The following is a 22,170-nucleotide window of genomic DNA, read 5'->3' on the forward strand; positions in this document are numbered from 1 at the left end:
TCGTAGACTGATCATTCAGTTACAGGCCATGTTCATTTTCAACCCGTTGAGTTGTCATACGAACATTTTAGCCAAAGTAGATCGTGTTTTCTGATAGGGTAGGAAAGATGGAAAGATAACTTTAAAGCTAGAAAACTAGATAAGGTAGGACAACTCGATACACAGCAGTTAATTAGCATTATTCGGATGTCATGAGACCAACATTAGTTTAATGTAAAATAAATGTTCCCATACTTTAGAGGAGGTCTGTTTAACATGGTCCACCATTTCCTTCAAATGTGTTTTTAGTCTAAGTGAAGTGACCTCATGCCGCAGCATTCTTCACTGCTAATAGCTGTCCAAGATAATGACATTTATCGCAATATGGTCATTTTTAGAATAATATTTTGCATTCATTTAGAGGAAGTGTTTGTGTTGGTCCTCCTGAACGGTGTGTAAATGTGTCTGTAGGTCAGTGCATGTACCAACTTGGCAACAGTAAGCCACGGCGATTGCAGTGGACCTGGCTCGGCCATGCAGAGCTGTGTTACGGCTCCTGCATGCTATACGTCTCCACACTGCAGATGTACATCCTGCTTCAGTTCAATCACAAAGAGGTACTAATTTAGAGCGACTGGCCAGACCCAGGTTTTTTTTGGGGGGGGGGGGGGTTTAAAGACAAATTACTCTGGGGTGTGTTTTTTTTTTATTAACATTACCAGGCTATAAAACCTACTTTATTCCCATATATGCTTTTGTCTCACTGTCTTTTACATCCTTCCTGGTGACCTTCTCTTCCTCAGGAAGTAAGTGTGGAGGCTCTGCAGCAGGCCACTGGCCTGTCTCAATCTGTACTGGTCCATGCTCTCACGCCTTTGATCTCAGAGAAGGGCATTCTGACCAGTGAAGGCTTTAATCAGGGTGAGTTTGCTCAGTTTCCAGTACTTTATTGGTCGGCCATATATAGTCTGTTTTGTGTTTTAATCCTTATGAAATATGTTTTGATAATATTCAGTGTATTTGTTGTGACTCTTTAGGAGTTTTTAATGAATTATATATTAGAATCTATCAAATGGGGAAATTACTTCCATTATTATTATTATAATAATTTATTTTTTTAGATTGATGTGTTAATTAATTTGCTCTTAATTCTTCAGGGGTTCTCAGGTTGAATAAGATGTCCTTGGCGCAGAGCTCAGATAAGCAAAGGTATTGCTATCTCCTGCCAAAACAGACCTACCTGAATGTGGATGAAGATGCAGCACTCACTCTGGAGAGGAAACGGAACCATATGTACTGCCTCATTGTACAGATCATGAAGAATGAGAAGGAGATGCATATAGACAACTTGGTGTTCAAGGTCAAGTCTGATTAGAGCTATTAGTTGTGATGCTCTTAGAGACATAACTGAACAGTGTGCTTGCTAATCTGCTACTCTAAAAACATCATAGGAATGTATGCAGAACAAATTTCTCACAGCAGTTACTTATTGATGTCTTCTAATTCTTTGTGTATTTGAATGCTACAGGTGTTGGACACTTGTCAAAAGCAGGAGTCTGCTCGCTCTTCCAGCACCATGCGCTTTAGCTGCAGCACCACAGATGTACTATCCTGCATCATACATATTATCAACAAAGGCTACATCCGCCGCAACGAGGACAACCCCCACATTGTGGAGTTCCTGGTAGAAGACCCGTCCACTCCCCAGAAGAGCCAGGCCCATTTCTTCAGCAAGCTGGACCTGAACAAGAGCAGCACCAAAGCTGACACCAGGTGTGCTGATGACCCTTGACCACTTGAGCATGGGGAGGGTGAAGACATGAAAAGACTGGGGTGATGCTTGCTCTGCCCATTGGGAGCATATTCTTTTTATCTCAGGGCTGGTTTGTCATTTCTCATTCTTAAGAGAGAAAAGATTCTTCTTAATGGCCGGTCCTTCAAGGGGAAGCGGGCTCATATTGTGCTTTCCCGTGTTTTCTTTGTTTCTCCAAAGGAGGACATCATTTGTTTTCTTATATATTTCACACAGTCCTTCTTTATTTTATTTTTTTTTCCTCCCACATTTTAGAATAATAATAAAGTCATCAAAACTCTGGAATAACACAAATTGAACTATGGGAATTATGTTGTGATTAAAAAAAATAATTCCAAAATAATGTAATATTTTAACACTTGTTATCAGGTTGATATTCTCTTCCTTAGGCACCCAACCGGGCGCTAATGGCTATGCAAACATCAGGTATCACCGCTTTTGGCGGATCATAAAGGCGATAGATCCTTCTCTCTGACAGACTCGGATAAATTTTTTACATTTATTTATTTTATATAATACTCATCTCGTCCCTATCATGTAACAATCGTAGCAACGGATTGACCAATTTATTACTGACAGGCAAAGGTAACTCGGATCCCTCTCAGTTAACCCCATTCAACGAAGACCGGCCCCTGAGGGCTCATACAAAAGGCCTCTGTTTGAAAAGATCAATGGGAGTATTATCTCCTCTGTCTCTCTCCATCTTTTTATGGCCTTGATGTTACTTAAAGACCAATATTTCTCAACCTTAAGGTTCCATGTCTCCGTCATACGGCGTCCAGCCACCACCGAAACATCCAATACCGTTAACTTTAGCGGTTCCTCCATCACCAGGTCAGGCTTGATGTATGAGTGTGCAGTTGCAATCACAGGCTCTGTCCATATACTCCGCTTGACCATCCTAAGCATTTTCTCCGCCAACCGCATCACTCTGTTATGGCGGGCACAGCGGGCCGGGTGCGTGACCTCACATACTTGGAGAACATGATTTAATGTCTCCTGCATAGCACAGGCCCCCCAGCATGTGATATCATCTGCCTTGTCAGGTCTACTGCGAGACCCTCGTGCCTTCGTGGATAGAACTCCGCCTCTCAGCTGGATTCCCCTAAGATGTAAACTGGGGAAGACTCTCATTGGTTTCTGTAGCAAGAGGTGGCTTGCCTTGTCGATCTTACTAACTGTAAGCTCTCTGCCATCGACAGCGTCATGCGACTGTGAAGCCCACGCATGTTGGGCTTCATCCCTTGTTATAACCATTCCAGCCACCCTGCAAGGGATATTTAATTCGCTCAATTTTCTTAAATGATTTCTGATTGACAACGGACGTGCAATATATGCTCTTGCTTGTTAAAAGCTTCTGGAATCTTGATTTCTGGGCTAGAGGGACTGATGAGCTAATGCAGGGAATCCCCAGACCACTATCTTGCACCCTGGCATGTAAATACGCCACCGGGGTGTCATTTGGTAGCCTCAGCCATCTCCGGACACTAGATCTTATTAACGTGTCCATTCTCTTCATTGTGTTTCTATGTGCGTTCCCCAACACCAGCTGATGAGTTGGTTTGGGCAAGAGGAAAATCTTTAAGATTTCCAGCCTTTGATACGGCTTCAGGGGAGCTTCTGATACTTCTCTCAAGATCATCTCCAACCTCCCAATGTGCTTGGGGGTCACCTTCCCCTTCCAGGTGAACTTCAACCCAAGTAGCTCTGTACAGATTCTTCTCCCATTGGTGCAGTTACTCCACCCGTTGTCCTTAGCTTCCATCGGACCAGAACCACACACTTTCTCTTGCCGTCTCTTGCGATGGTAAGGCCGGCTGACTTTTTGATGTTAATAGTCATTCCTCTCTCTCTTAAAGCCTCCTCCAGCCCATCCTATTTTTCTAAAAAGGCCATAGCAACTTACTGTGTCTTGTCGTGCGCCCTCCTCAGGATAGCATGAAGCAGGGAGCTCGCCTGCAGGCATCCGTCCTTCTGTAAGAAGGCATATTGCAAAGGAGAGAATGTTACATTCGAGCAAATCGTGCGAGCTAAAATCCCATGGAAGGTTCTTGTGATAACAGAGGTAATTGATATCGGTCTGAATTCCCCGGGTTTCACCGGGTTTCCTGTTTTCGGAAGGAGCACCACTCAGGCTGTGGTCAGGATCTCAGGGAGCACCTCAAGTGCTAGAATCAGGTTAAGGTACCCAGCCAGCGTGGGCTGGTGCCATTGAAGCAAATCCTTTACCTCAACTTTGTCCAGCCCCACCGCCATGGCACCCATCCCCCGGTTACTTCTCTTTCAGAGATCGGTGTTAGTATCTCCCACACCTGCTCTTCCTGATCCACTGCTCCACATCTAAGCTCTATCTGCATCGTTGTAGACTTTCTACTAAAATGTTGGCATAGTCAACCCTCCTAATAAGTCTCCTAGATGTTAAACTTTTGACTTCTGTCCTCCTGATCGGTCTGGAAATCCACTTCGAAGGAAAGTTCCTTTCTGTGTGGGCGTTCATGGAAGAGATTGCTGCTTCTCTGCTTAAATGACCTTGCATAAGGCCCTCCGCATTGTCATTGAGGCAGTCAGCCTCCAGCCGAGTGTCTCTGATCTGATCAACTTCTTTCTCCAGCAGCCTTCTCCTCCAATCATCAGAGGTTACAATCAAAGTCTCTTCTACTACTGCAGCCTGGATTAACTCAGTGGGGGTAGCACTTTGTGTTCGTTTTTGTCCTCCTTCTCTTCTCCTCTGCTGCGAGCTGGTCTCCCTCTCTCTCGCTACTTGTCTGGAGTCCCTTGTCATGTGTTCTCCAGCCTCTGTGCAGTCAGCTTCCCCGAGTGGACATGGTGGTAGCCACTCCAGCACCTTTAGCTTCTTCCTAATGGATTCCAAAGTGCGGTTTCCCACTAAAGTTCTTCCCAGCAGAGCGGCATGGTCTTTTTTCAACATCCCGTGCTTCCACAAGAGGTCTGCCTGGCGCAGAAGCTTTTCATCTTCCGCCCTACTCCATACTCTTCTTCCAGCTGACGCCTTGGAGACGGTGAAACGGGAGGAATCGGTGCAGATAGCACTTTAGATTGCTTCTTCTTTTCTGTAATGCCCATCCCTTCCCTCTCCTGGGCCGGGCACCAGCCAAGCAGCTTCAGGCGCTTTTTAAAAGCCTCCGTGGATCTCATGGGGAAATACTGCCGCAACTGCTCCAGGTGCTGCTTCTTCATCATTCCTTCTTGCCAGACATTATTGGCATGCCTTCACAGGGCGTCTTCTTCATCAGCCGACCAGACCAGCTTCCTCGTAGGCATTGACACTAGCCTCTTAGCATTCCACACCTCCGGATGACTAGCATCTTACATGACTTAGCATCTTCAAAGTAGACACCCTTTGTGCCTAGAATTTCCAGAAATGAATTCTTTACATTTTTTAAACTGATTTCTTGAGGAATCTCCCTGAGATGGTTAATAAACAGTATTAAAGGAGTTCCAACCTACGCTGCACACTTATTGGCTGCTTTTCGGATTATTTCGCTCCAGGTCATCCATTTAACAAAAAAATTAATAAATAAAATGTTAGCTTTCTAATGAAAGAAATTAATATGTTGGCACAATTATATTTTGTCTACAACACCGATTTCAAACCTTTAATCATACACCTTCAGATCAAAAACTTTTTAAAATCATGAGAAACGTTTCAGTCAAGTGTTTCCAAACTTTTGGTCAGTAGTGTATATTAGAGACTCATTGGTTTTTTTGATTAAGGAAAGCTAGATTTTTACCTGGAATGGTGGCCAAGTGTTAAATAATGTTAAATACTGCCATAGGTTTAGATTTAATTCTTGGTGATTTGCTCAGTGTGCTGAAATGGCGTCAACTCTTCATTTTTTGGTAGATGGGGAATGTTCATTTCAGATTTGTCAAAATGCTTTTGCTGAAGTGACCAAACACAGATACCAGTTTGAGAAATCTAAAAATGTTCTTCCAGTTCATTTTACCTGAATAAAGCCAAATGTGCCTTGGATTTATTTGATAAACTCTGTAATAAATAGAGGAACTAGATGAAAATGTGCGGAACACTGAGATGCAGACAGTCCGGTAATTTTATTTGCTGTGTGCTTAAACTAACCACCAGATTTACACATGGAGATGTTTAGAAGCTGGCAAGCCTACAAGTATGTTTTATTAAATTTAAGAAATAAAACTTAATACTCAATTTCCATGTTTGTTGCATTTGTTTTTATTCTCTTAACACTTAATAAATTGATCATTTCTATAAATCCCGTTAAAGTTATTGTTGTTGATGTGACTGCCATTGTAAATGTATCCTTTGATCCAAACCATTGGCAATTGGCTCATATAAGGAAAAAAATATTATTTTTGCTTACACAATTATTGATATAATGCAGAGTACAGATGAGAAACCAGTAGACTTTGATATGGGGTACTTACTGGGAACAAAGTTCATTTGAACCCCTTAACACACATTGTGATTTGTGTATGTCTCCCCCTGCAGCCTGGGAGGCCCTGTTATGGCCCCTCAGCGGGTGGAGGATGGGGCGTTGGAGACTGTGCTCTTCTCCATGGGTCGCACCATGACCCAGGAGGAGGTGAAGCATCTGATGCGGCGCACCATCCAGCAGTTGGCTGACACACTTAGCTTGGAAGAGGAACCGGCTGAGCACTTGCTCATGCACTGCAAGTGGAACATTGACATGTTGATCCAGCGCTACACAGATGATCCAGAGGCCCTGGTGCTGGCTGCCGGCCTCAAGATCCGCAACCCTCAGCCTCCTTCTAGTCCCATGAGTCTCTGCCCTGTGTGTCTTGTGTCCCGGTCTGGGGACAGTGACTCTGAGCTAATGATGCTTAGCTGCAGGCACTACTGCTGCAGGGTAATTATCATGCCTTCAACCGATCTCTGCTTTGAATGACGATGTTTAGTGTAGAGACATGTATCTAATAAACCCTCTGTCCAGAATATGAAAAATTTCTACTTAAATTTAGAGCATTTTGAAAATGAAAGAGGACAAATGAGGTAACAATTACCAACCAACGGTGGCATTGCTTCACCATAGTCCATAGGTCCATAGTTTTCAAGGTGTGTGTTGGATTGATTTTGTTCATGCTGTTCTCTGGGCTGTGTCAAATAGTGCTTTGCTATAAATAGTTAACTGACTATAAATACTCTTAAGTTGAAGTAATATGTAAAGTTCTGAATTACTGCATTGTAATATATTTCGCTGTCCCGCTCAGTCTTGCTGGCAGGAGTACCTGACTGCCCGGATCGAACAGAACCTGGTGATGAACTGTGACTGCCCTATCACAGACTGTCCTGCTCAGCCCACATCAAAGTTCTTCTACAGCATTCTGACTGACAAGGATACCATTGCAAAGGTCTAAATGTCATCTTTGATTTACAGTTACTTGATGCTCAAACTGGAGCTGTGTGTGTGTTTCTGTTCATCACAATATTATCTAGCCTCAAAGAGGCTATTCTTAACTTGTATTTTAATCATTTTTAGTTAAGTCCCAGTATTGTTAAAGAATCTGAAATATATATTTCTTGCAGTATGAGAATGCACTCCTGCGGGGCTATGTTGAGTGTTGTTCCAACCTGACCTGGTGCACCAACCCACAGGGCTGTGATCAGATCCTTTGCAAGGAGAACATCGGCAGCATGGGCACCTGCTCCAAGTGCTGCTGGTCTTCCTGCTTCAGCTGTAACTTCCCTGAGGTAAGAATGCAAACAACCTCATGGCAATTCTTTATGTTCTTTGTGTAAGCTGAAGTTGCAGGTCAAGGCTGTCGCCATGCAGTTTTTTGTCATAGTTCCAGTCTCATAGTTTTAAGTTGACGTACAAGCTCCGTCAAGGACTGTATCTAACATTTGTCTACAGTATATATAATGCGCATATATGCATTTGTAGAATCACAAGTCTTCTTTTGCAAGGCTCACTATCCAGCCAGCTGCAGTCACATGTCCCAGTGGATGGATGATGGTGGCTACTATGAGGGAATGAGTATGGAGGCCCAGAGTAAGCATTTGGCCAAACTCATCTCCAAGCGCTGCCCAAGCTGCCAGGCACAGATAGAGAAAAATGAAGGCTGCCTGCAGTGAGTATATCCACACATGTATTGTGTGTATGTGTGTGTGTGTGTGTGTGTGTGTGTGTATATATATATATATATATATATATATATATATATATATATATATATATATATATATATATATATATATATATATATATATATATGACCACACAATGTAAAAGAAATGTAACATTTACCTATTGTTTACTGCTTGTGTACTTTTGAAAGGAATTAATTTAAACTGTGTGCGAAGGTCTAAATGAAATACAGCTTACGCAGTTATGTAGAGAAACTCAGTAATTACACAAAAGTTCACTGGGTGCACTGTTGGCTAATGTGGTCCAAGTTGAATAGTGACTCACTGACAGACAGATCAAAACTATGATTGATCATTGTAAGAATGTGCTGTACATCTAAATGTCACATAAAACAACGGAGAGAGGGATTACAATGCAGCACATAAAGTGCCATGGGACTACTGGACATCAGGCATTATGGTTTACATCTGTTTATTTTATTATTTTATGTTTATTCAACTGTTAAATTATTCGCTAAAATGCCAATTATAATTGTTTGCTTAAATGGCAACTACACAAATTCATGACTGTTGAATATGAATAAACATGAAAAGCAAACAATTTTTCAGAAAAATTGCTGGTGATACGGTACAAGATGTTGTATTTTGTACAATCAGCCAATGCAGCAGCGCTGCAGTGCATAAAATAAAGCAGATACAGGCCAAGTTCAGTTGAGATCTCGCTGACTTTAACTGTGGCATGGATGTTGGTGTGAAATGTGCTGGTTTTGAATATTTCAGAAGATACTGATGATCTGGGATTTTCGTGCACAACAGTCTGTAGAGTTTATACAGAATGGTGTGAAAAACAAACCTCATGTGACTGGCAGTTCTGCAGGCAGATAGGCTTTGTTGATTGAAAGAGGTCAGAGCAGAATGCCCAGACTGGTTTTGAGCTGACAGGAAGGCTACAGTAACTACTCTTTACGACTGTAGTGAGAGGAAAAGCGTCTCAGAAATGCACATCACGCGATGAGGCAGATCAGCAACAACAGCAGGAGACCGCATCAGGTTCCACTCCTGTTGGCCAAGAAGGGGTTATATTGGGCAGAGGCTTACCATAGCTGGGCAGCTGAAGATTGAAAAAGGAACCAGGCAATGTTTTTCTAATCTTTAACTGCCTAGTTTTAGTGAACCTAAGAGGGCACCACTGTGGCTGAGATCCCTATTTTTGGCTGATGGGAGTGGAACCCAGTGTTGACTTCTGCTGTTATGGCTCATCCACCTCACTGCAGTTCAACATGTTGGGCTTTCCGAGATGCTTTTCTGCTCACTACGGTTGTAATGAGTAGTTATTCAAGTTATTCTAGCCTCCCTGTCAACTCGAACCATTCTGCCCTGTGATCTCCTTCATCTACAGGGTGTTTCTGCCAGCAGAACTGCTTATTCTTTGTGAATTCCCATGTTTGATGTAAACATTAACTGAAGCTCTTGACCTGTATCTGCATAAATTCATGCATTGTGCTGCTGCTGCATGATTGACGCGCCTCTGGATTTTGAATTGTATGAATGAGCAGGGGTACAGATGCTTCTATTAAAGTGGTCTATGTATGTAAGATATAAGACACACGTGTGTGTGTGTGTGTGTGTGTGTGTGTGTGTGTGTGTGTGTGTGTGTGTGTGTGTGTGCGCGCGCGTGTGTGTGTGTGTGTGTGTTCTGGTAGTATGACCTGTGCCAAATGTAACCATGGATTTTGCTGGAGGTGTCTTAAGCCCTGGAAACCTACTCATAAAGATTATTACAACTGTTCAGCCATGGTGAGTGCTATACCTGGCATTAGTTTTCACATTGCACGCAGAATAAACTCTACACATGTCTCTTGGTTGTATGCTTAATCATTGGCTGTTTGTATGCTTACTTGTGTTATAATCTTAATAATTATAATTTATCCGTCATTACAGGTCAGCAAAGCTGCAAGGCAAGAGAAAAAGTTCCAGGACTATAATGAGCGGTGTACTTTCCATAACCAGGCCAAGGTTAGGATCTGTATATCATAATAATATCTCTTTCTGTAATGCTGCTTTTAAATGCTAAATCTGCCTGTATTTTCCTGTGTTAATGCCCCTGTTTAGGAGTTTGCGATCAATCTGGAAAACAAAGTGTCTTCCATCAATGAAGCCTTGCAGATGAAGTCTTTAACATTTGTTATTGATGCCTGCAAGATTCTTGCCCAAGGTCGAAAGGTAAGCTCTTTAAATCTATTCTGTAATTTCATTTATGCAATGTTAGTTGCTTTCCATAGCTACATATCTACATCCATTCTCCCATTGCACAACAAATTGTGATTTACTTACTCCAAAATGCAAATGTAAAAACTTACTCAAATAGAATTTTATTTATTTATTTATTTGTTTATTTTTTTAAATGACACTCAGTGAACATCACACACCTTGTTCAGACTTAGTATTAAGGTCTGTCATGAGTGGATAGCTGAGAAAGGTGATCTGCCAAAACCACCCCCGGATGCCAATACGAAAAGTCAAACAAAATATTTATATTTAGCTGCCGGGTGGCATTTCCTTATTTCTCACAGTGTCAGTGGCAGGTCAGTGTTTAATACAGCTTGTGCAAAGCTGTACATTCATGTGTTTTCAACAACCACATAAATGAAAAGTAGCTGTTAAGTGAAAAAGAGGGAAGTAAATTCCACAGTAAATCATGAGTTGCAGACACAGTTACTGCCTATACTGAGAGCTGTCAGTTTGGGATTTACAATATCAGTCTCTCAAAAACACAGCTGTAATAAACTTGACCACAGTGGACATGGCTTGATAGCAGGATTCTACAGTAATGTTACTATTGCAATTCTTTAAGTGGCGTTTTTATTTATTTATTTTTTTATAAAAGCTCTCAGAATATTGAGCTTGATATTGAACGATTTAGGCAAAATCCATGTCCAAAAAAACAAAAACAAACAACTCCCAGACAAATGATCTTCATTTTGTGGGAAAACTGCAAACCTGGCAACTCCAGTCAGGGACACACTGCTGTTTACAACCGATGCAATGTAGGTTCATTCCAGACCACCTTTGCAACTGGTCTCAGTGATGTGTTCTCTTGTGTCCACTCATGATCCAGTCCCCTGAGATGAAAGTTAACGCCAGGTCTGAATAGCGTCAAAAGTTAGCTGAACTCATTCGGAGGAGCGCGGTTTCTGTGTGTGTGTGTGTGTGTGTGTGTGTGTGTGTGTGTGTGTGTGTGTGTGTGTGTGTGTGTGTGTGTGTGTGCGTGTGTGTGTGTGTGCGTGTGTGCGTGTGTGTGTGCGTGTGTGCGTGTGTGCGTGTGTGCGTGTGTGCGTGTGTGCGTGTGTGCGTGTGCGTGCGCGTGCGCGCGCGTGTGCGCGCGTGTGCGCGTGTGCGTATAAGATAAAGATTAATTATTTCCGTTAATCGGATTTGGCAAACTTTCCGATTTGTTAAAAATTAATGTCTTCCATTTGAGATGATATTACCTTTCTAACATTCATCCACTAGACCAGTGGTTCTCAACCTTTTGTGAGCTTTGGATCCCTATAATATTTCAAACAATCCACAAGGACCCCCTCACTCCACAACAATTATAGGCTATATATTTAACAGTCATTTCTATACATGTTGCCTTATTTTATTAATATTTAACATTCAATTTGAATGTTAATATTATTAATCAAAACATTTCAAGATTTAATTTTTTACAATTTATAGTTGGTGTGACATTTAATTTTACTCTCTGAATTATCCTTTGTTTATTTTATCCATCAATGCGACACTTGAACTTATCTACCACTCATAAGTTTTTGCAAATTATGATTTCATTTGTAAATAAATTTAAAATAAATCCATCAATGAATAATCATCAGCTCAGCTAATGTGATATTTGCGAATAACCAAATTTATTAATTTTAAAACATCTCATTTGAATATGTTTTGGTGCATTTAACAAAAAATATATGTCTACAGTGCATCCGGAAAGTATTCACTGCGCTTCTCTTTTTCCACATTTTGTTATGTTACAACCTTATTCCAAAATGTATTAAATTCATTATTTTCCTCAAGATTCTACAAACAATACCCCATAATGACAACATGAAAGAAGTTTGTTTGAAATCTTTGCAAATTTAATCAAAATGAAAAACAGAAAAAAAAAAGTACATGTACATAAGTATTCACAGCCTTTGCTCAATACTTTGTTGAAGCACCTTTGGCACTAATTACAGCCTCAAGTCTTTTTGAGAATGATGCTACAAGCTTGGCACACCTATTTTTGGGCAGTTTCTCCCATTCTTCTTTGCAGGACCTCTCAAGCTCCATCAGGTCCAACAGCCATTTTCGGATCTCTCCAGAGATGTTCAATCGGGTTCAAGTCTGGGCTCTGGCTGGGCCACTCAAGGACATTCACAGAGTTGTCCTGTAGCCACTCCTTTGTTATCTTGGCTGTGTGCTTAGGGTCGTTGTCCTGTTGGAAGATGAACCTCCTCTGTAGTCTGAGGTCCAGAGCGCTCTGGAGCAGGTTTTCATCAAGGATGTCTCTGTACATTGCTGCATTCATCTTTCCCTCAATCCTGACTAGTCTCCCAGTTCCTTCTGCTGAAAAACATCCCCACAGCATGACGCTTCCACCACCATGCTTCACTGTAGGGATGGTATTGGCCAGGTGATGAGTGGTGCCTGGTTTCCTCCAGACATGACACTTGCCATTCAGGCCAAAGAGTTCAACCTTTGATCTGAGAGTCCTTCAGGTGCCTTTTGGCAAACTGCAGGTGGGCTGTCATGTGCCTTTTACTGAGGAGTGGCTTCCGTCTGGCCACTCTACCATACAGGCCTGATTGGTGAAGTGCTGCAGAGATGGTTGTTTTTCTGGAAGGTTCTCCTCTCTCCACAGAGACACGCTGGAGCTCTGTCAGAGTGACCAATGGGTTTTTGGTCACCTCCCTGACTAAGGCCTTTCTCCCCCGATCGCTCAGTTTGGCCAGGCGGCCAGCTCTAGGAAGAGTCCTGCTGGTTCCAAACTTCTTCCATTTACAGATGATGGAGGCCACTGTGCTCATTGGGACTGTCAATGCTGTAACATAAAATGTCGAAAAAGTGAAGCGCTGTGAATACTTTCCAGATGCACTGTATGTAATATTATTGAAACATTTTGTTAAACTTTCCTGTGGACCCCCTGCAATTACACCACTGACCACTAGGGGTCCACGGACCCCTCAGGTTGAGAAACAATGCACTAGACGGTAGTGCATAGTGCAAGTGTATAGAACATCATTTGTGACACAACTTCAGTATTTACTCTCCGAAGCATGTTTTCAGAACAGAAGTAACGTAATGAGTAAATGTACCGCACACAGACCAACTAATCGATAATATGATTTGTTGACAACGATTTTCATAATTTATTATTATCGATTTTATTGATTAGTTGTTGCAGCTCTAATCTATTTTCTGTTCGTGATTTCTACTTTTTGCTGCTCAGGTGTTGGCCTACTCATGTGTGTACAGCTATTACAACCAGGACACAGAGAAAATGGATGTCATGGAGCAACAGACTGAAGCCCTGGACCTTCACACTAATGCCCTGCAGATCTTGCTTGGTTAGTGTTGAAAATAAAAAAAACTGTAAACATTGCAATTTGCAGTCAGTCTGATCAGTGCAAATATTTGACTGTCCATAATATAAATTCTAGTGTAAATGTTTAAACAGTCTGTCTGTTTTGCATTGTGCAGAGGAGACGCTGTTGCAGTGCACAGACTTGGCATCTTGTGTGCGACTGCTGAAGCCAGAGCACCTTAACACTGGCCTGGAGCTTATTCGCCGCATCCAGGAGCGTCTGGTGGCAATCCTACAGCACTCTACCCAGGTATGCTCTCATTCAAATGCTTTCATAAAGCAGGTTTCTCTTAGCAGTGTGGTTTAGTTTGAGGAAGCTGATAATGCATATGGATACAACCTGTTACACTGATATGACCAATTAGCTACAATTTACAGCCTTTTATTTTCTCTTTATATCCTTATTTTTGTTTGTAGATATCACATGTAGTTACAGTTGCGGTTGGAAGTTTACATACACTCATCTGGACATGAATGTCATGGCAATATTGGACTTTCAGTAATGATTGTACAACATACATCTTTAATAAAAAAAAAAAATTAGCTCAAGTTTTAATTCATAAGGGGTTTTCTGTAGTCAACACAGGACCAAACTATACATACAGGATCAAATATATACAGACAAACATTTAGATTATTAATTCAGTCATGCTGAAAGTTCCAAAATGTCCTTTAATTTTCCAAGACCTAGGCCTCTTAATTTCCTGTTAGTGATCATGATTGACTACAGCTGGCAGTTTCTCTCTGTGCCAACATAAAAAGGGTTTGTTTGACAGTACTCATTGGATTGATCAACACACAGCGCTCTGGGAAAGTCCAAGGAGCACAGTGCAGATCTGAAAAAGAGGATGGTGGATTTACACAAGTCAGGAATATCTCTTGGAGCCATTTTTAAACAATTTCAGATTCCAATATCATCAGTTCAAACAATTGTACGTAAGTACAAGTTATTGGGAAGTGTAGCCAGTTTGCTAAGGTCTGGAAGAAGACCCAAACTGTCACCCTCAGCTGAGGGGAAATTGGTTCGGATGGTCAGGAACCACCAAGGCACAGGCCTGCCATGAACTAGAAGCTGCCGGAACATTAGTGTCCCTGTTTACAGTAAAGGGAGTTTTACACTGCCATGGACTGAAAGGCTGCCGTCCAAGAAAAAAGCCCCTGATCCAAAATTGACACTTTCTAGCCTGTCTGAAGTTTGTGGCTGACCATATGAACAAAGAAAAGGCCTTCTGGAGGAAAATTTTATGAAATTTTAGATGAGTCAAAGATTGAGTTGTTTGGCCACAATGACCAGAGGTATGTTTGGAGGAGTAGAGAACACTGTACCAACTGTTAAACATGGTGGTGGTATCATTATGCTCTGGGGCTGTTTTGCTGCCAGTGGAATGGTGCATTGTACAAAGTGGATGGAATAATGAAGAAGAAGGATTACCATAGAATTATTTAGCATAATCTCAAACCATCAGCCAGATGGTTGAAACCTGGACACAATTGGTTGTTCCATCAGGACAATGACCCCAAACACACATCAAAGCTGGTTGTGGATAAAGCAAGCTAACATTAAGCTTTTGGTATGGTCTTCACAAAGTCCTGATCTCAACCCTTTCAAAAAATTTGTGGACTGTGCTTAAAAGTTGAGTCAGGGCCAAGAAACCAATAAATGTCATTGAACTTTATCAAGTCTGCCAAGACGAGTGGTCAAATATCCAACCAGAATTCTGTAGAAGCTGCTTGATGGCCAGCAAAAGCGTCTGCTCGAGGTGAAACTTGCTAAGGGACATTCAAATAAATATTAGGTGTGCTGTATGTATATTTTTGACCCTGTATGTATAATTTTGGTCCTGTGTTGACTAAAGAAAACCACAAATAAATTAAAACTTGTGAACCAAATTCTTTTTATTTTTTTATTAAAGGTGTATGTTGTAGAATCATTTTGCCCCAGAAAACGAAATTATTTAAAGTTCAATATTGCCATGACATTCATGTTCATGAGCGTGTGTAAACTTTCGACTGCAACTGTATATACACCCAGATTTATGTTGATGACCAACTTATTTTGTTTTATTTTATTTTTTTATTTTTTTTATTTTTTTGTAGGACTTCCGTGTAGGATATCAGTCCAAGACTGGGCCAGATCACGAGGCTGCACAAGCCTTAAATGTTGCTAACAACACAGAAAAGAGCAAAGAGTGAGTTGCACCAAAAAGAGTAACATCAATTCTCCCAAACTTGCAGGCTCTGATTTACTAAGATCCAAAATAACAAGCACTACAGGGTCACTATTTACATGAGGTTTTCGCATGTGCTGGTCAGAAGTTATTGAAGAATATTCTAGAAGAGCACGGCTCTGACGGTAGTGCCTCACTAATTCAAATCACAGGTTTATATTAATGCTATAAGTTCTAGTATGCTGTCGTTTCTATGGTAACAGCTCATACACATGGAATTGTGTGCCTAATGCTCTACGTAATCTTAGGATGATGATGATGGTAAATGTGCTGTTACTTAGCAAAAAACAAAGTCTGTTAGCAACAATGCTGATTGCATCAGAGATGATGAATATCAAATAGGGACAGAAGTTTACCACCAGTTTTTGTTTCTAATTATTTTGCTGTAATCTGAAGGCATCATTTAGATAAACCATCTCCTTATTAAGATTTAGTAATAAATTATGTACTTTTGTCTTCAAAAGTATAGAAACCTCATAATGCAAATTCACATATATAATATAAACATGTACTGTGTGGAAATGTATGCCCCCCCTCCCCAGTGTATTAGTTTGTGTACGCAATAACAGTTCCCAGAAGAATTTACAGGCTTACTAATGTGCATTGCAAAAATATCCCTGCTGTTCGATAGAAAAGCCCCAAACTGCGTATTCATTAAGCCAAATGCCTGACTGGGATAAAGTGGTTACTACAGATGATGATGATCATTCAGCCAAATGCACAGTTAGTAAATCAACTTGCAAGTTTTTTTTTTGTTTTGTTTTTTGTAAGTTTTTTGTTTGTTTGTTTGTTTGTTTTTTAAAAACATTTTTTACACACATAAATCAGGACCACAGTGAAAACTAGATTTAATATTGAACTTTAATGGTAGAGGAAATGGAATGTCTTAACCTAAGTATTTTGTGCAGAATATGAATCTTTCTGTGAGACCAAATGCATTTAGCAGAGTAAAACAGTTGACCTGTTTTCAGGACCAAATCAGATAGAGGCTCTGAGACCGGAGACTCCGACAACAACAATAACCACAATGAAGATGGGGGTGAGGAGGCAGAGGAGGATGATGAATACGATGATGAGTATGTCCCGGAATGGCACGAAGACTATGACGAGGAGGATATTGACGAGGACGACTTTTTCTCTGATGACGACGAATCTGAGAACCTAGAGAGGGACTTTGTTCCTTACGACTGAATTAAAAATGAATGACCAGTCACTGTGCCTAGGAATTAGGAAGGAATAACGTGTGTGGATTGATGCATCAGCTTCAGTTCTGGAGGTCTCCCTGTGCTGTAGAGATCAGTGTTTCCCCCTCATGTATCTTACATATTCAGTAATTCAACAGAGATGTGGAACAGTAGAGAAAGCAGGAAAGTGTGCAGGGCAGCAGGATCCTTGTGACTGAAAACACTGGTCTAAAAAAAAAAAAAATAGTAAGCAATCATTCGCAACATCATAAATGTTGGTGGATGAAAAAGCACTTAATAAAAAAAAAAAAAGAACTTTAATTTTTTTTTATTTAATCTTTTTTCTTTTTGGCTTCTTAGCTAGCTAAGCCTCTGTATCAAACTACATTGTTGCACTTATGGTTGCTCATTATTATTTAGAATAAAATTAATACACTTCTGTTTACGCTAATTATTTTCTTTTCCTGACATCCTAAAAGCAGACACGGTTACCATCAATATAGCGAAGGATATGCCAAAGCATAGGCAATTACACATATTGCTGGACCGAAGTCCCTCTTGTTAATAACCTGAGCTGCTTTTGTTCGTTTTTTTTTTTTTTTTTTACACTTTAGTCACAGCGATAAAGAAGGGATATGTATCCAAGTATCAAAAAAAACCTTCACAAAAGCAGTATATATTTATGATCTTTAAATCCACACTTTTTGCCTTGATTTATTTTATGTATTCTTTTGAAGGCTTTAATATACTGTATTTCTGAACTGTTCCTGGTTCCATTTCATTGAAAGATTAAAAATCTTTGTAGAGTCCAATATTATTTGAAGTAAATTTTGTTCAGGAGAATTTTAGTCTTTGAAAAGGAATCTGAACACAGTTCGCAAAAAAAAAAAAAAAAAAAAAGTTAGTTTGTAAGTACAAACTTCTGATAGCTTGGTTCAAAAAAATCTGTTATGGCAATAAATAACTGAACGTATCAAGGGATCATATTTGCGGAGCAAACTTTATTTTGCTGTTTCCCCCTCAGAATAAGAAGTCAAACCTTTTAACAACATGTTTATGTTGTATAAAAATGCAGAGATGATAAATATCTTGCAGTGTCTCACACAATCTGTTGTAGGTTTTCTTTATATAGTAGTATACTGTTCTGCTCATTTAATGTTCTCTCTTAGGCTTGTGCTAAGTAAATAAAAATACTTTTCTTCGATTGCTTGTTCTGATTAATTGTCAAATTATTCTGGTTATTAATTATGCAGACTTTGCCACAGGTTGCATTAAGGGCATGCACAAATGAGGACAACAAGTCCGCTGTTTGGGACAGGGCTTACTTTTTGCTGTGTCCACAATGGTCCCCTACTCACTATTTCCTACACTGGAAAATCACTACATAGCACTCCGTTATAGGTGGGGATATTTCTGAAATTTTGGGGGGGCCTAAACATCATCATACTCTCCCATTTTGTTTGTATTCACCTGTGATGTTCTCTACTGAGTTTACCTTCCAAAGTATAAGCAAATCAGCAATTTATCCCACAGTAACATTAACCAGAAGAATGACCAAGGGGCACAGACGACCCCAGTCTCGATGCACGCCTCTAGTTGAAGGGACATTGCTAGAGTATTTTTTGGCATTTCACAGCCACCTTGAGAACTACTTCCTTTTTTTTTTTTTTTTTTTAAATTACAGGGTGTCCTATAAAATCTCCATACATAGGGTACTGTTTATTCGGTTGTGCCTTCATAGTGGATGTTGGTGGTTGGTCTACAACACTTCCAGTCTTTTTGAGTTTGTTAAGTAATTTGGCAACAGTGTGCTGTGCTTGCCAAGTTTCCTGATAAAGTTCATCACAACCTCAACTTCCTGATCCACCCATGAGAATGATTTCAATACATCCTTCTTTTGTCGAAAACATTCTTAAAGACTATCTGAAAATATATATATAAAATAAACTATGTATTTTATGTAATTTTGTAAGACCTTTTGCCAAAGTGTTGATTTCCCCTATGTATGGAGACTTTTGGGATGTGCTGAATTTTAGCTAAATATCTTACTGATTTAATATCTCCCACTTTATTGCTTTTTTTGTTGTCGTTTTGTTTTGTTTTTTTTTGTTTTTTTTGATAATTTATATCTTACTAAGGTTATTGGCTAATTAAACAATACTATAAACTTGTAAATTAGCTCATCATGCCTGGACTTGTATTCCATATGTGATTTTATGCTATGCTTTTGATCTCTAGCTTTCCATTTACAACTGTTTGTTCACCTGAAGCAATAAACAATCACACTGCTGAAAAACATGAAATGCAACACACAACCGGTACCAGCAGAGGATCTTTAAGAATTAAATGCTGGATTTTGGTGAGAAGTGAATGTAATTCCCTGTTAAATTGCATTTCACTTTATCAGTGTCATCAGTGCATTATGGGATCATGAAGCCATTTTATTATGGTTTGGTTCTTTTGTACAACTCCTGTAAACACATTCACATGCACCATGAGCTTAAAGCGATTTAAGTGTGCGTGTATGGGTTTTAACCCTAACCTCCATGCTTTGTAATGAATCAAAGTTGAAGGCTTTGTATGATGACAAACTCCAGAGGGATGCCAAGCAGCAATACGTGAATAAACACGTATTTTGTATACACTGGGGCAGCAATCATGGCAAGGCAAATTTATTTGTATAGCACATTTTCAACAACAGGGTAATTCAAAGTGCTTTACATAAAACATAAAATCAACACAAAGCAACATTTAAAATAAATAAATAAGACATAAATAGAGTTCATAAGAATATATAAAAATAAAGTCATAAAAAATATATATAAAAGGTTATAGTGCAGCATAATATATTAATTAAAATAGCATGATGATTTAATTAAAGGCAGCAGCAAAAAGCAAAGTCTTCAGTCTTGATTTAAAAGAACAGAGTTTTGGCAGATCTGCAGTTTTCTGGGAGTTTGTCCCAGATATGTGGAGCATAAAAACTAAATGCTGCTTCTCCACATTTTGTTTTGACTCTGGGAACAGAAAGCAGACCTGTTCCAGATGACCTCAGAGGTCTGGATGGTTCATAATGTACCAATAGATCACACATGTATATTGGACCCAAACCATTCAGTGCTTTATAAACTAACAGCAGTATTTTAAAATCAATTCTTTGACAGACAGGAAGCCAGTGCAATGACCTCAAGACTGGAGTTATATGATCCACTCTTTTAGTCTTAGTGAGGACCCGAGCAGCAGCATTCTGAATCAGCTGCAACTGTATAATTGATTTCTTATTTAGACCTGTAAAGACACCATTACAGTAGTCGATGCTACTTGGTGGAGGAGCAGTGGACAGACAGTTGACCAGAATGTGTGAAGTGAATGCGAGCTAATTTAAAAACACTCCATGGATGCTAAGATCTTGTTTGTTTATCATCACAGAGTTCAATCTGATAAAGTGCAGTGTGTCTAATGTAAAGAGTCATATTAATTGTAAGATATATTGCATAAAATTGGGCAAGAGAAAGATGATTATGTCTGTAGCTGAGAAAAAGAAAGAAAGAAAAAAAAGGAGACAGCTGTCTCCCTTTTCCAATGTCAATTTTCGGGGACTAATTTCCTGTGCTAAATGGCTAAATCAGTATTCAATGCATCTTAAAGTTGTTCAGTGCGGTTGAGGTCAGGGCTCTGCACAGGCCACTCGAGTTCTTCCAAAAAAAATTGTCTTCATGGACCTCACTTTGTGCACAGGAGTTTTGTCATGCTGGAACATGTTTGAGTCTCTTAGATCCAGTGAAGGGAAACTAATGCTACAGCATACAGAGACATTCTATACAATTGTGTGCTTCTAACTTTGTGGTAACAGTTTGGGGAAGAACCACATATGGGTGTGATGTTCAGGTGTTCACATACTTTTGGCTCCGATAGAATAGAATAGCTTGATAGTCATCATCCATCCAGCAATCCGTCCATTTTAAGTACCACTTATCCTAGACGGGGTTGCAGGGAGAATGGAGATTATCCCAGGGATCTTGATGCACAAGTTGGGGTACACCCTGACCACAGTCGCACATACACACTACAGACTTTCTGGAAATGCCAGTCAACCTACAACGCATATCTTTGGACTGGGGGAGGAAATCGGAGTACCCAGAGGAAATCCCATAGCACTGCGAGAACATCATATTGTCATCATACACATACAAATTCGGTTTGCATCTCCCACTGTTATAAGAATAGAGAATAAGTATAATACTATAATGTTGTACATAATAGGAAGAAATTAGCAATTTTGCAATGTGCAAGTCATGACAGCAGAATACAAACTGAAACCCCCAAACACTATCTATCTGTCTGTCTATCTATCTAGCTGTCTATCTATTATCTATCTGTCTGTCTGTCTATCTATCTACAGAATCTCACAAAAGTAAGTACACCCCTCAAATTTTTGCAAATATTTGATTATATCCTTTCAAATGACAACACTGAAGAAATGACACTTTGCTACAATGTAAAGTAGTGAGTGTACAGCTTGTGTAACAGTGTCAATTTGCTGTCCCCTCAAAATAACTCAACACACAGACATTAATGTCTAAACCGCTGGCAACAAAAGTGAGTACACCCCTAAGTGAAAATGTCCAAATTGGGCCCAATTAGACATTTTCCCTCTCCTGTGTCATGTGACTTGTTAGTGTTACAAGGTCTCAGGTGTGAATGGGGAGCAGGTGTGTTAAATTTGGTGTCGTCGCTCTCACACTCCCTAATACTGGTCACTGGAAGTTCAACATGGCACCTCATGGCAAAGAACTCTCTGAGGATCTGAAAAAAAGAAATGTTGCTCTACATAAAGATGGCCTAGACTATAAGAAGATTGCCAAGACCCTGACACTGAGCTGCAGCATGGTGGCCAAGACCATACAGCGGTTTAACAGGACAGGTTCCACTCAGAAGTTGAGTGTACGTGCTCAGCATCATATCCAGAGGTTGTCTTTGGGAAACAGACGTATGAGTGCTGCCAGCATTGCTGCAGAGGTTGAAGGGGTGGGGGGTCAGCCTGTCAGTGCTCAGACCATACGCCGCACACAGTATCAAATTGGTCTGCATGGCTGTCATCCCAGAAGGAAGCTTCTTCTAAAGATGATGCACAAGAAAGCATGCAAACAGTTTGCTGAAGATGAGGAGACTGAGGACATGGATTACTGGAACCATGTTCTGTGGTCTGATGAGACCAAGATAAACTTATTTGGTTCAGA

The 22,170-nt window shown here is 40.2% G+C and overlaps 1 protein-coding gene across 7 annotated transcripts in view; it reads left to right on the forward strand.

Annotated features, from left to right (window-relative positions):
• LOC108263249 (cullin-9) overlaps positions 1-18,134 on the forward strand; it is a 60,699-nt gene extending 42,565 nt beyond the window's left edge. For 6 of the 7 annotated variants that reach the window (XM_017463881.3, XM_017463877.3, XM_017463876.3 and 3 more), the window contains 15 exons: positions 451-596; positions 783-900; positions 1,137-1,339; positions 1,508-1,752; positions 6,279-6,657; positions 7,019-7,159; positions 7,335-7,499; positions 7,716-7,879; positions 9,599-9,692; positions 9,837-9,911; positions 10,008-10,118; positions 13,384-13,501; positions 13,635-13,768; positions 15,616-15,707; positions 16,718-18,134. In XM_017463881.3, the coding sequence (XP_017319370.1) occupies positions 451-596; positions 783-900; positions 1,137-1,339; positions 1,508-1,752; positions 6,279-6,657; positions 7,019-7,159; positions 7,335-7,499; positions 7,716-7,879; positions 9,599-9,692; positions 9,837-9,911; positions 10,008-10,118; positions 13,384-13,501; positions 13,635-13,768; positions 15,616-15,707; positions 16,718-16,937 (2,405 nt within the window). In that variant the 3' untranslated portion in view covers positions 16,938-18,134. The remainder of the gene's footprint in view (positions 1-450; positions 597-782; positions 901-1,136; positions 1,340-1,507; positions 1,753-6,278; positions 6,658-7,018; positions 7,160-7,334; positions 7,500-7,715; positions 7,880-9,598; positions 9,693-9,836; positions 9,912-10,007; positions 10,119-13,383; positions 13,502-13,634; positions 13,769-15,615; positions 15,708-16,717) is intronic. The other variant, XM_017463883.2, reaches the window with a different exon arrangement.
• The last annotated feature ends 4,036 nt before the right edge of the window (positions 18,135-22,170 follow it).

Source organism: Ictalurus punctatus, chromosome 3 (assembly GCF_001660625.3).
Source record: "Ictalurus punctatus breed USDA103 chromosome 3, Coco_2.0, whole genome shotgun sequence".
NCBI lineage: Eukaryota > Metazoa > Chordata > Actinopteri > Siluriformes > Ictaluridae > Ictalurus > Ictalurus punctatus.